The sequence below is a fragment of the Sorex araneus genome, chromosome 2 (genome assembly GCF_027595985.1).
Source record: "Sorex araneus isolate mSorAra2 chromosome 2, mSorAra2.pri, whole genome shotgun sequence".
Taxonomy (NCBI): domain Eukaryota; kingdom Metazoa; phylum Chordata; class Mammalia; order Eulipotyphla; family Soricidae; genus Sorex; species Sorex araneus.
The window spans coordinates 374877357-374890198 of record NC_073303.1 but is presented as its reverse complement, the minus strand read 5'-3'; the positions used below and the strand labels follow the sequence as shown (position 1 = coordinate 374890198).

At 36.1% G+C, this 12842-nt stretch overlaps 1 protein-coding gene and 1 pseudogene across 1 annotated transcript in view; one reads left to right on the top strand and one right to left on the bottom strand.

The window, feature by feature from the left end:
• Positions 1 to 348: 348 nt before the first annotated feature.
• Positions 349 to 12842, bottom strand: part of CCDC102B (coiled-coil domain containing 102B) — a 280013-nt gene continuing 267519 nt past the window's right edge. Inside the window, exon 8 of the mRNA XM_055129118.1 lies at positions 349 to 852. Within this exon, the coding sequence (XP_054985093.1) occupies positions 849 to 852 (4 nt within the window). The 3' untranslated portion in view covers positions 349 to 848. The remainder of the gene's footprint in view (positions 853 to 12842) is intronic.
• On the top strand, positions 1694 to 1820 carry LOC129402697 (U2 spliceosomal RNA; annotated as a pseudogene).

The window sequence follows — 12842 nt, the reverse complement described above, 5'->3', positions numbered from 1 at the left end:
GGAGAGTTCCAGAATAGGTGTGAACCTTGTCTTGTGTGCCACGATCACACGGTTAGAGTCCCTTCCTGGAAAGTCACCTGTGTTGGCTGCACACACAACAGGAACTGAATGAAGGCAGCTACTCTCTAAGTGGTTTTGGTTACGTGATGAGCTCAACTGACCCCCTTGGAAAGCATGGCACACGTGACAAGACGACTGGTCATCAAGAAGGTTTTTCATATCTTTATTAACAGACTCTATTTCCAAACCTCGCCATATTGTTTAATATCCATAGTAGACTATTTAGCAATTTCAGTGAACTCTCTCTTTGGCGTGTGGAGATTCTTCCAGCACTCAGCATCATGCTACCCAGTGTGAGACAAGAATTGGAGTCCATGATTCCCACCACTCAATCATAAGAGACAGTCCACTTTGTTGTTTTCAAATCGATACATGAGCATCATTGAAAGTATTGTTAGATAAAATACCACACAATATAGTCTAGAATATTTTGGAGCAGAATAAAGTGATAATTTTTTCTAAATATCTCTGAAATCCATATAAAATAGAATAGAAAATGAGATAAAAATAACAAAAAGTTGTTTCAGAGAGAGAACTATAAACCATTAAACAGAGAAGAGAAATCTCTCATTATATAATGTTTCATAACCTCACCAAAATATTTAGGTTGTCTGGAAAGATAAAATAATTTTTTTCCATTTAAAGATTTACAACTCATGAAATTAGGAAGGTAAAAATTTCGTGGGGCGTTGACAATAAAAGCCATGGTGACAATCACAAATTGATTATATTTAAGCTTTTATATTCCACTTTTCACTTGTAGGATGACAGTCTGATAGTCGAAGACATCATCTAAAATAAGAGAAAGAAAAGTGATCATTTTTGTACATGAGCTGCCTCAGTAATTAGAGGATAGACAAGAAATATCTCTTATTTACTGCATTCACGGAGCAATATATCAATGAATTGTTTTGTAGCTTTACAATAAATTCCTTTACAGAAACAATTATTTTCCCCATATGAAAATTTATCCAACAATGATCAGTACCAATATTCAAAGGATATTGAGAGATGTATGAATATATTTATTTAGAAAATATATAATTATAAATATAACTTTGGGTTTTGGATCTCCCTAAAATTTTGAATCATCGAACATGTGTAAAAATAGATCATTGAGAATTTTTTGCATATTATAAATATAGCCGACAATCTGCATGTTAGAAAGAGTCTCGGGCCCTCAACAGATTTGCTGTGGATTCAACAGCATTGCTAGAATAAATGCATCAATGGAGAGGTGACAGTTACAAATGGTATCAATTTTTTTGGCTAAATTTTTAGCAAGTCTATTAGTATCTTTCACCTTATATTCTCAAGAGACTAAGTTCAATCCATGGCATCATATCGTCTCAAGAGCCTCCAGTTATATTCCTGGACACACCTGAGCACCATGTTTCTGGGCTCTGGTGTGCACCTCTCTGAGATGGTTGTCCGAGTACCACCAAGAGTGGCCCCCAGAGATTCTGAGTATTAAAATTAAACATTTGAAAAGATATTGACTCCTATTAAAAAACTTTAAGAAAGTTTGATTGCCATGAATAATTATGGTACCATCTATTCTGTTTTCCAACTTAGTAATAAGAATGGCGGTCACTTCTTGTTTCAATATTCTGAACATAAATACTACATTGTCATTGCCTCTTGGGCTTCTGACTAAGATAAAGAATAGTGTCTGCTCTTACCAGTTTAATATGATACGTCCTCCATTGGAGAACAACATATTAAATAGAAGGAGGGGGGTTTCTGCCACAGAAGCCATCTGGGTAGGAGGTAGGTGGGGGCAGGAGGCAACCTAGGGACATTAGTGGTGGGAAAGATACACTGGCGAAGGGACACATTTTGGAACATTGTGTGAGTGAGACCTAATCTTGAATAACTTTGTAAATTCAATCTCATGGTGATTCAATTAAAAAAAATCCCACCAATAAGAAATAAAAACTATATTCTCTCAGAAGAAGCAGTACATTTATCAAGATACTAACATCTCATTTCAAAAAAAGGATTTATTGTGCATACTTTCCAAGTTATAAAAGTGATATTTTATTCCCCATGAATTTTAGAGGATTTGAAAGCAATTATTTTAGTAGGAGGATGTAGACCTCCTGACCTTGCATAATTTTCCACAAGAAAAATTAAATGAGGACTATGTAAGTATGTCACTACAAATCCACTTGGCCCTGGGGCAGTGCCTGAGAAGAAATAAGAATGCAGCAGCCGCAGAAATCGGACTACATTCAAGTTTCCTGTTCCCAGAAATCTGACTTAAATGAGCCTTGGCAGGAAGACCATAAGCATATGAACTGTCCGCAGTGCTGAAATATTTAAAAGTTGAAGGGATTATTTTAGAAAGAGTATGAGAATGAAGGGACACGCTCTATTTTTAAAAGTTGATTAAAATCTAATATAGGGGCCTTTAGAGAAATTGGGCGATGGTAAGACTAGCATCCTACATAATGTACTGTATCTCTAGCCCCTGGGCTTTCTCTGAAAGTAGCTATAAACTAGAGTAGAGACAGATACGCATACATGTTTATGGCAATGGTGCTCAAATGTTTCTTCAAATATTTAAATTACAGCTGAGGAATAACTTCAATTAGTATGTTTGTGGTTATGAAAATTCAAGATACATGCCGGTGTTTGAAAAGTATCTTTAGTAGAAAAATTATTGAAAGGACAATAGTGTTAAATAGCAAACTCAAACCAGACCAATGTAATTGGAATTATTATGCACAGTCATGTAGTTAGTCAATAAGTATACTGTGAGTATAATTGCAAGGCTATGACTGTGTGGGAATGCCCACAGAGGTACTGGAGAGTAACTGCACTCCAAGGTGAGGCTTCCTCGATGTGGATCCTAGATTTTCTGAGGAATGAGAACATTATTTAACATATTTTTCTAGGTTTCCTCCTATGAACTTCAGAAAATAACAGGTAAGATGTAAGACTGTCTGGGTGAATTGCTGCTAACATTTGATATAATCCTTTACTTCGGCCATCTGAATATACATGGTATGTGTACACAAAATGAAGCTATGATGATATATGCATATATAATCAAGTAACTACTCAAAACAGAGCGAAAGTTTATTTGTATCTCTGATTTGTGAGATTGTAAATAACTTTTATTTTTCACTTGACTTGATTTTTCTATTCATTAAGCTTTTATGGAATGAGAAAATATTGTTCTTATATTCCTAATTAACTTTTGGTAATTTAACAAACATGAGGTTTCAACTAAACACATATAAAATAATATTGAGGTCACACATATATATATGCTCAACACAATAACATGCATTATGAGTATTGATTAAAATTTTTATGATGAGTAGAAATTATTAATCCTGAGATGTATGCAAATTTTTTTAAGTTAAGGTTGAAAAGTTAAAATAAATCTGGCCAATTTTATAGTTTTTAATTCTAAAGGTTAATATTTTATGGCAAATAGAAGGATCCAGTACAAAGGAAATTTAGAAAATCTATGACGTCAATAAATAAGTTACATGACAACATGTAAATTCTAGGCAAAGTGGGAAAAATGAGATCTAGTAAAATAGCACAGATTTGGTTTATTTGTTTAATTTGGGGATGGCGATGAGTTCACATCCAGCAGTGCTCAAGAGTTCTTGCTGGCTCTGGGTTCAGGGATCATTACTGGGAATGCTTTAAGGGGGACACATTTAGCGGTAGAGGTCAGAGGGGCGTCTATGGCATACTGGTCAAGTTCTCTAACCTCTGCGCTATCCGACCAGCCATAGAACAGCACAAGGTTGTTTTAAGGGGACACGGGCGGTAATTGATCCTGGAATAAAAGAATCAGGGAAGGGAAAAGGTACATAGAACGTTAGCAGTTATGAAAGCAAAACACAGTACCAGTCAAGAGTCGATGCCTTCACGCTCTGTGAAATCTGAAGTGAAATGGGGATCACGGCCCTTTAGGGTATGGAGCGGGTAGTGTGGGCTAATGGTTCCCAGCTTCTACTATGGGAAAGGCTAATGGAAAAAAACTACTTCTATTTTTTTGTGAAGGAGCACTGGAATCAATAAACTCCAGACTGACCACATGAAACCGGACCAATTTTATATGCTGTGTCATTCAGGCTCTCTGGGTACTTCTTATAGACTTTCCTAATACACTCATTCAGTAACAATTATCTGTTTTCAGATTCCCAATTACCTTAGATAATTTGATTCACATACAGCCAAATTTGAAATTATTTTTAAAGAGTAATCTGAATTCAATCTGTAGAATATACATCTCATTCAGATATGTTTTACATTTACCATCTAAATTTCTCTAATATATTAATAGAAAGAAATTAATTTTAGGAATCAAGTACAAACACTAAATTTCCATTCAGAAAATGTACTGCACTAACAAGATAAATGGCATCAAATTCACAAATAGAGTGCTAACTAAATCTATCAGGTAAGTATTGGCCCCTCACAAAAAATATTTGTAGGAATTCTTGAATGCGTGAAATGTTATTATATAATCTTGATAAATTAGGGCTGAGCATATTTAGGCAATTTTTACAAAAGAATTTTTATTAATGCTGGCTCAATATTACATATTATTTAAAATTTAATATTTTAATTAAAATAGGGGCTTTATGAAAAATAAACTTTTGCATATATGAATATACAGTTTAAATTCATGAGTGCCCACAGGTAGTACACTTAGTAAATAAACCTAACATGTCAAGGTTAATAATTGCTAAAATGTGTCTTCAAAAGAGAAAAATTCATGTTCATTTAATGGAGTGATGTGTCTCATAGGCAGAAGCTTCCATAATGCAAGTTGACTTTAAATTTTTATATTGATTTTACAAAACCAGTGAGATAGTACAGTGTGGAGGGCATTTGTTTTGCATATGACCAACACAGGTTTGATCCTCAGCATTGCGTATGGTCCCTTGAGCCTACCAGGAGTGATCATAATATTTACTTGGAATAAAAAAAATAGCTTTTAGTTAATAGGCAATATTATTTTTAATTTTTTATTCTAAAAGTACAAAAGGATAGTACCAGAAATGGTAAATAATTAAGAGCATATAGCTATTATGGGAGAGTTCAAAGTTAGACTACAATTTACTCAAGTCTTGGTCCATTCTAATTTGAACACAAAACACTTTTGTTATGACCATGATGAATATCTGTCTAGAAAATGTAATTATTGAGGGTATAAAAATATATATTTGCCCTATCCTCATGCTTACAAGAATGGAAATTGAAATTTGTTTCATACTTTGGTTGAGTACAGAGGCAGGAGAAAGCCCTGAGCATGGCTGGATGCGGTCCCAAAACCAAAATAAAAGAAATATACAAATGAAAAGCTTCAAAAGAAAAATAATTTGGTAAATTTTTCCCTCATTCTCTCCTCCTTTTTTTTCATTCCCCATCCATCATCAAAATCCATCCTTTGTTTCTGCACCAGAAACTTTGCAATACACGAGTAAAGCATAAATATTATACTTTATTTTCCATACAGCGTAAGAAAGTAATGACTACAATAAAATATAATTTTTAGAAGTTATGTAACAAATCACTTGCATTTATGAGATAATTTTCAAAGAAAGAAGAAAATTTCTATGGGTCACTGAAATTTTTCCTTTTTTGCTTACTGTTTAAAGTGCAAAGTCTATTGCTGGCTTCCAGCTTACACAAATAAAAATCTCCTAATAAGGGATAGAATTCTTAGTTTCTTTTTACTTAATATAAACATTTTTCTTTTTTTTTCAAAATGCGAATTTCTAAGTTTGAAAGGTATATGTACAAAAGTGAAGTGTCATGTCACTGTTAAGTTTTACTATTTGAAGTTGTCAGCTACACAAGTGATAGAAATGATTCATCAATGTTTAATAGCAGGAAGTAAACATGGAACATCAACTTTGCTGCTAGCAAATCACTTGAGATTGAATTAATCTATATTTTTTGTCCTTATGTCTGACTGTGTAAGCGAGTGTTACAGCCAGAGTTTCTACAGTGCTCTTGACAGACGTGGCACTAATGAAATTATTATAATATTGCAACTCTTTATGTGAAGAGCAGTTGTACTACTTTTACAAAACTTTCTTAAGTTCCAAATGAAAAATATGCTTTGCTTAGTGCAAATAAAACAAATGTTCCATAAACTTAAAACATGAAAAATATACCCAAGCGGAGATAATGTAAAAATAAGAAGTGTTTTTGTCCATTACCGTATCTATATTTTCCCTAAGCAGGGAAATTTTTTTATTATTAGTGAATCACTGTGGGGTACAGTTACATACTTACAAACTTTTGTGTTTGCATTTCAGTCATACAATGATCGAGTACCCATCCCTCCACCAGTGCCCATTCTCCACCACCAATGATCCTAGCATCCCTCCCACCACCCTGATCCCATCCCCCCACCTCGCCTCTGTTGCAGGGCAATCCCTTTTGCTCTCTCTCTATCCTTTTGAGTGTTGTGGTTTGCAATAGAGGCGCTGAGTGACTGTGTTCGATCTATAGTCTGCATTCGGCAAGCATTTCCCATCCCGAGCGGGTCCTCCAAACACCCTTTACTTGGTGTTCCCTTCTCTGTCTGAGCTGCCTTTCCCCCAGCATGTGAGGCTGGCTTCCAAGCAATGAGGCACGCCTCCTGATCCTTATTTCTACTATTCTGGGTGTTAGTATCCTATTCTGTTACTATATATTCCACAGATGAGTGTGATCTTTCTATCTCTATCCCTCTCTTTCTGACTCATTTCACTTAGCATGACATTTTCCATGTTGATCCACTTATATGCAAACTTCATGACTTCATATTTTCTAACAGCTGCATAGTATTCCATGGTGTAGATGTACCAAAGTTTCTTTAGTCAGTCGTCTGTTCTTGGCCACTCAGGTTTTATCCAGATTTTGGCTATTGTAAACAATGCAGCAATGAACATACAAGTTCAGATGTCATTTCTACTATACCCTTTTGCCTCTCTGGGATATATTCCCAGAAGTGGTATTGCTGGGTCACATGGGAGCTCAATTTCTAATTTTTTGAGAATCGCCCATACTGTTTTCCAAAAGGGCTGAAAGCAGGGAAATTTTTTAAAAAATATATAAATTACAATTGAAATTTTTGAACAGCTATAGATTTTGTGGGAGAAAATGCATAAAATGTTGAAATAAAGTAATAAGGAAGGGAAATATAATTTAGTTGGTGGCCGCATTTGGCAAACTCATGGCCTATTGCAGGCTCAGTGCTGGTAAGTGATTTTGGAAGTGCTCTGAGAACATTTGCAGTGCTGAGAATTAAACTGGGATGACATATCTTAGCTCCTACACTTTCTTTCCATAAAGGATCTTTTAGTGGAAAGGAAATTTCATTTAAAGGATATATTCAAACCAGAGACTATATGGGATTTCTTGAAAAATAAAAATTTAAGAGTTTCAGCAAAATTTTAAGACAAAAAGTATGTTTTTTTTTTTACCGATATCACCAATGTATCAGATTAACATTTATTAACCCATGGTCTATTTTCATTAAATTATAGAATTTATTTTGGTAGAAATACTTTCTTCATATTATAATTAAAATTACATAGTATCTAAATGCTCTATGATACAGCAGAATCTCTATTTAGTTTAGTATTGTTTTGTGAAGAGTTAGGCACCCTTGAATTCAAAGTCATTTATTTTATCTTTAGATGAATGTCCTGTGGCTACAACGGGAAATACTCGTGTAAACAGAACACGTGTCCTCCTTTTATACTCTGAAGCATTTCTATGGAAAAGTCTGACCAAAGAGGGGCCAGAGAGACAGTACAGTGTGGAAGGTGCTTTCTCTGCACACAGTCCACCTGGATGCAATCCCCAGCATCCCGTGTGGTCCCTTGAGAGCAGGGGGACAACCTGAGCACTGCACCTTGTAGCCTCAACACAAAACCAAACCAAACCCCAGAAAACACCTAACAAAGAGCTAAGATAATATAAAAGCTGCTGGGGATGATGTCTCGAGGACGGTGTTTAGAAAACGAAGCAAAAAAAAAAAAGGTAAAGGTAAAAGACAACAACCTGAATGATAAATTACAGTAGTGTTTTTAAGAAATATACAGATTATTCAAAAAGTTTATATCTATAGACATATACTTAAGACAATTTTGTCGTTGTAGTCGATACATTGAAATTCTATCTTCTTTGTGTTCGCGGGGGTGGGCTGGGGTGGGCTGGGGTGGGGTCCCAGGCGGTACTCGGGAGACGCAGCGTCCTCCCAGACACCCTCAGCCAACAGGCTCACCCACTCAATGCCAGAACTCAAGAATGTGGTGGGGCTTGGACACTGGGGTGCCAAGGGTAACCCCGACTGCTCTCCCAGTGCTCAGGAGCATTCCAGGGCTGTGCCTCGTGTTTCTTGAGGAATTGTGTGAGAGCAGGGATCAAATCTGGGTTGCTGCTTACAAGAACACATGCCTCAACCCCCATCATACTGCTCCAGTCCCTATGGGTCTGTACCTTTCACCTGGACCCTATTCCTCAATTTTTTTTCATTAAATTGTGTATAAATTTTATATGTTAAAAGAATCAATACTAATGTGTATGGATTGTACACATCCTTAAGGAGAACAAAAATCTATTTGCTGTGTTTTAGATGATATTAAAAGTATACCTTCATTGCACCTATGGTTTTGAATTACTTTGCTGTGTTATAAAATATAAATATGGGCTGGAGTGATAGCACAGCGGGTAGGGCATTTGCCTTGCATGCAGCCGACCCGGGTTCAATTCCCAGCATCCCATATGGTCCCCCGAGCCCCGCCAGGAGTAATTCCTGAATGCAGATCCAGGAGTAACCCCTGAGCATTGCCGTGTGTGACCCAAAAGGCTTAAAAAAAAACAAGAAAAAATAAAATATAAATATGTTTTAATATTAAATGTGGTTCTTAACTCAGGTAATTAATTTAATTTTATATAATTTCTTTTCCTCCTATACCCTGAATAACTAAACAATCATAGAACAGTTTTATATTTTAAAATATTTCAATTTAATATATTTTAATTTATTTTAAAATTAGTCTTATCATGAACAAGAAAGTTTCAATGAATTGACTACCTACTTAGAAAATAGAAGCTTTACACTTGCATTTAAAGTTGTCTTCTTTAAGCCAAAATATGTAATACTTAAAAGTCTAGGAAGAAGCAACATAAATAAACACGTTAAATCCAAATAAATGAGAGATGATCATGAATTCATTTTCTTATAAATAATGCAAACATATACACACAGAAGAGGATTAGGATATTTGCTGCCAGGAATTCCATCTCTAAAATGTCATGATTTTCCCATTAAAATATACACTTTGCCTCCAAGTCTCAAATAAATATCAGGTTGTGCTAACATCAGTATTTTGATTCTGATATAGAAACAAAACAATAAAATGGTGCACCTATTTCTATGGATCTATATCATGTCCTCTTTAGGATCATATATATTTTATAGATTTCAATAACTTACAAATAATAAAATACATCAGGATTATAATTATGATAACATCTACTCAATCATATATAAAATGTACTAATCATGTAGATGTCTCAAAAAATTTTATAAAAATTGTTGAATTGCTCTAAGAACAGTTAGAGTCCTAAGAACAGATGTGTCCTTAGTGCTCTAAAAACAGTAAGAACAGTTGGACATGCTCAAGTGCTGCTTCTCCTCCACCCTTTAGAGCTTCACCAGGGAAAAAATCAAAGGGAATTGTGGTGAGAACTGCAGGAATGGCTCGTAGGGACAAAGAAAATGGACTTGGTTGTCAACCAGTTGGACAGGAGGAGTCACGGCAAGGAAGGAAGGTTGGAAGGGTTCATGGCTGGCAACAGATTGAGAAATATTGCTCTAAATGCCTTGGGCCTTGGGTTTACATGGTAGTTCTATCTTTGATTTTTCAGCTGCTTCCACATAGCTTTTCTACAGTAGCTGCAGCAAAGTCTTTTCACATCGACAATATAAAAACTTCCTTTCATCCACACCCTAAACAGCAGTAGTCCCTGTTTTTCTGTGGAAGTGTCCATTCTAGCAGGAGAAAAGTGACAGATGTGGTTTTGATTTGGAGATGATTAGTGAAGATAAGCATCATTCCATGTAGGTATTAGTCATATGTATGTCTTATTTGGAAAAATTTATTCGGATATTCAGTTTTTAAAAATCTGATTATTTGTTTTGATTTTCTATTAACTTTGTCAAATCTGTGTTGTAGATGTTAAACCCATACCAATTATCTTGTTTTCAAAAATATTCTATTTAGCTGGTTTACTTTTTATGCTACATCTTTTGCCTTATGCAAACTTTATATTTTGAGGAATACCAATTGTTTTAATTTTGCTTTTGTTGAAATTTACTGATATAATTTATTAGCCATTAATGTAATGCAACTCCTTATTTCTTGACTTTTCAAAACCTACCAGAAAGTGTGCAAATTTGTCAGAAGAAACTTTGCATACATATTTGATTTTTTCAACATCATATTTAAACTTTTGCATTTATATATTTTGGAGTAATGGAATTTCTTAGTACTTTTAGTTGAAATTTTATCAACATATTTAATTTAACTATTTTTTAAAAATTGTCCATATATTGTTTTGATACATGTTTTTTTCATATTCTTTTTGATACATGTTTTATATGTATGTAATCCCATTGGACTGGAGGAATAGCACAGCGGGTAGGGCATTTGCCTTGCACGTGAACGACCTGGGTTCTATTCCTCCGTCCCTCTTGCAGAGCCCAGCAAGCTATCCATGGTGTATTCGATATGCCAAAAACACTAACAACAAGTCTCACAATGGAGACGTTACTGGTGCCTGCTTGAGCAAATTGATGAACAATGAGATGACAGTGCTACAGTGCTAGGGTAATCAAGTTGTAATTTACAAATATTTGCACGTTCTTTCTCTACACACAGTCTTGTCTTATTAGATGCACAACTGTGTGCGGTTGATTTGATGGTCACCCTATTGTGTTTTGCTTCTGAACTCAATGAGAAGTTCAGTATTTCACTATGGAGAAAATTAGTCTATATAATTTTCTATTTTACTTTCAAGTTGAAAAAGGAAGCTCTTTCATGTTCCTAGTTCTAATAAGAATTAAGGCTATAGCTTAAATCTTCTTACTGTTTTATGTAAAAACTCTACCACATGTACCTTTAGAGTGGTGAAGTGGGTTTCTGGTAGAGAGTATTCCTAGATTCTGAGACTAAAAATCAAAAATCAAAAGGAATATACTTGTTTCCCATGACTGTTCATGGGGTTCCTGCTTACAATCCATCTGCCAGGGCTCCTGCTGTGCATCTGAGAGAGTCCATTCAGCTCTTCTCCAGTGCTGGTTGCCGTTACGTCCTGGGGACACAGATCTCTCCCATCGCTGTGCCCAACACTGCCCAAACTGTAGGCCCACTTAGGCAGCCTCAAGGCACCACTATTCCTCTCAGCTCATACTGCACACATTTCACCCCAGCTGTGAGACCACAACCAGTGCAGCCCTGGCTGGCCCTTTGTGCAAATCGTATCTTATTTCTAGCTAAGCACATATACCTATTCTGCAGAAAAACATATCACAAAGACGGTGGTAAAAAAAAAATCTTATTATCAATTATAGCTAGAGGACAGACAGAGTCAATATGGTGTAGAAGGTAGCCCTGCCTTCCACACTGGGCCACACAATCACAAACCAGAAACAGCAAAGAGTCACGGGGAAAGAACTGGCAGGGGAGGCAGAGGGTAGCATTTGGTTGAATCCCTCAGAGAGCTCTGTGGGCACAAATCACAAAGATTCCCTCTCAGAGCATAGTAGACATAATTGGGAAGCAGGCCAGAACCCCACCGAGTTTAATGACTGAAGATAAGAACCCAAAAGACTCTACTAGACTCTAGACTCTCTCAAATACTTACATACAGGCACCATGATGGGGATATTTAATAAGCTCAGGTAGTCAACAAAAGCACAAGAACATAAGAGAGAGGAAAATTGGAAATTATAGTCAGAAGTGACAGAACTGAAGAGAGTCATAGGTAACATTTTATCTTTTAATTTTATTGAATCACTGTGAGACAGTTACAAACTTTCATATTCGGGTTACAATCACACAATGATCAAATAGCCATCCCTCCACCAGTGCACATTCCCCACTACCAACATTCCCAGCATAACCCCCTTTCCCACCCTCCCCCTGCCTCCATGGCAGACAATGTTCCCCATACTCTCTCTCTACTTTTGGGCATTATGGCTTGCAACACAGACACTGAGAGGTCATCATGTTTGGTCCATTATCTACTTTCGGCATGCATCTATCTCCCATCCCAACTGGTTCCTCCAGCCATCATTTTCTTAGTGATCCCTTCTCTATTCCATCTGCCTTCTCCCCTCTGCTCATGAAGCAGTCTTCCAGCTATGGGGCAATTCTCCTGACCCTTGTATCTACTGCCCTTGGGTATCAGCCTCATGTTATGTTATTATATACTCCACAAATGAGCGAGTATAGAATATGTCTATGTGTGTTCCTCTCTTTCTGACTCATTTCACTTAGCACAATACTCTCCATGTCTATCCATTTATAAGCTAATTTTTTTGAGGAAGGCATCAGAAGCAGAGTCGCAAACAAGTGAGAAAAAGATTGGTGACCTTGAAGAAGAGAGGCAGGAAACCTCTAGGAAACAGAAGTTGGAAAAAGATTAGAAAGTAAATGAGCAGCACAGCACAGGACTACCGGAGGAGCTCACGAGGAACAAAATAAGGATCAACAGAGTCCCTGAAAAATAAGTGGGTGAAA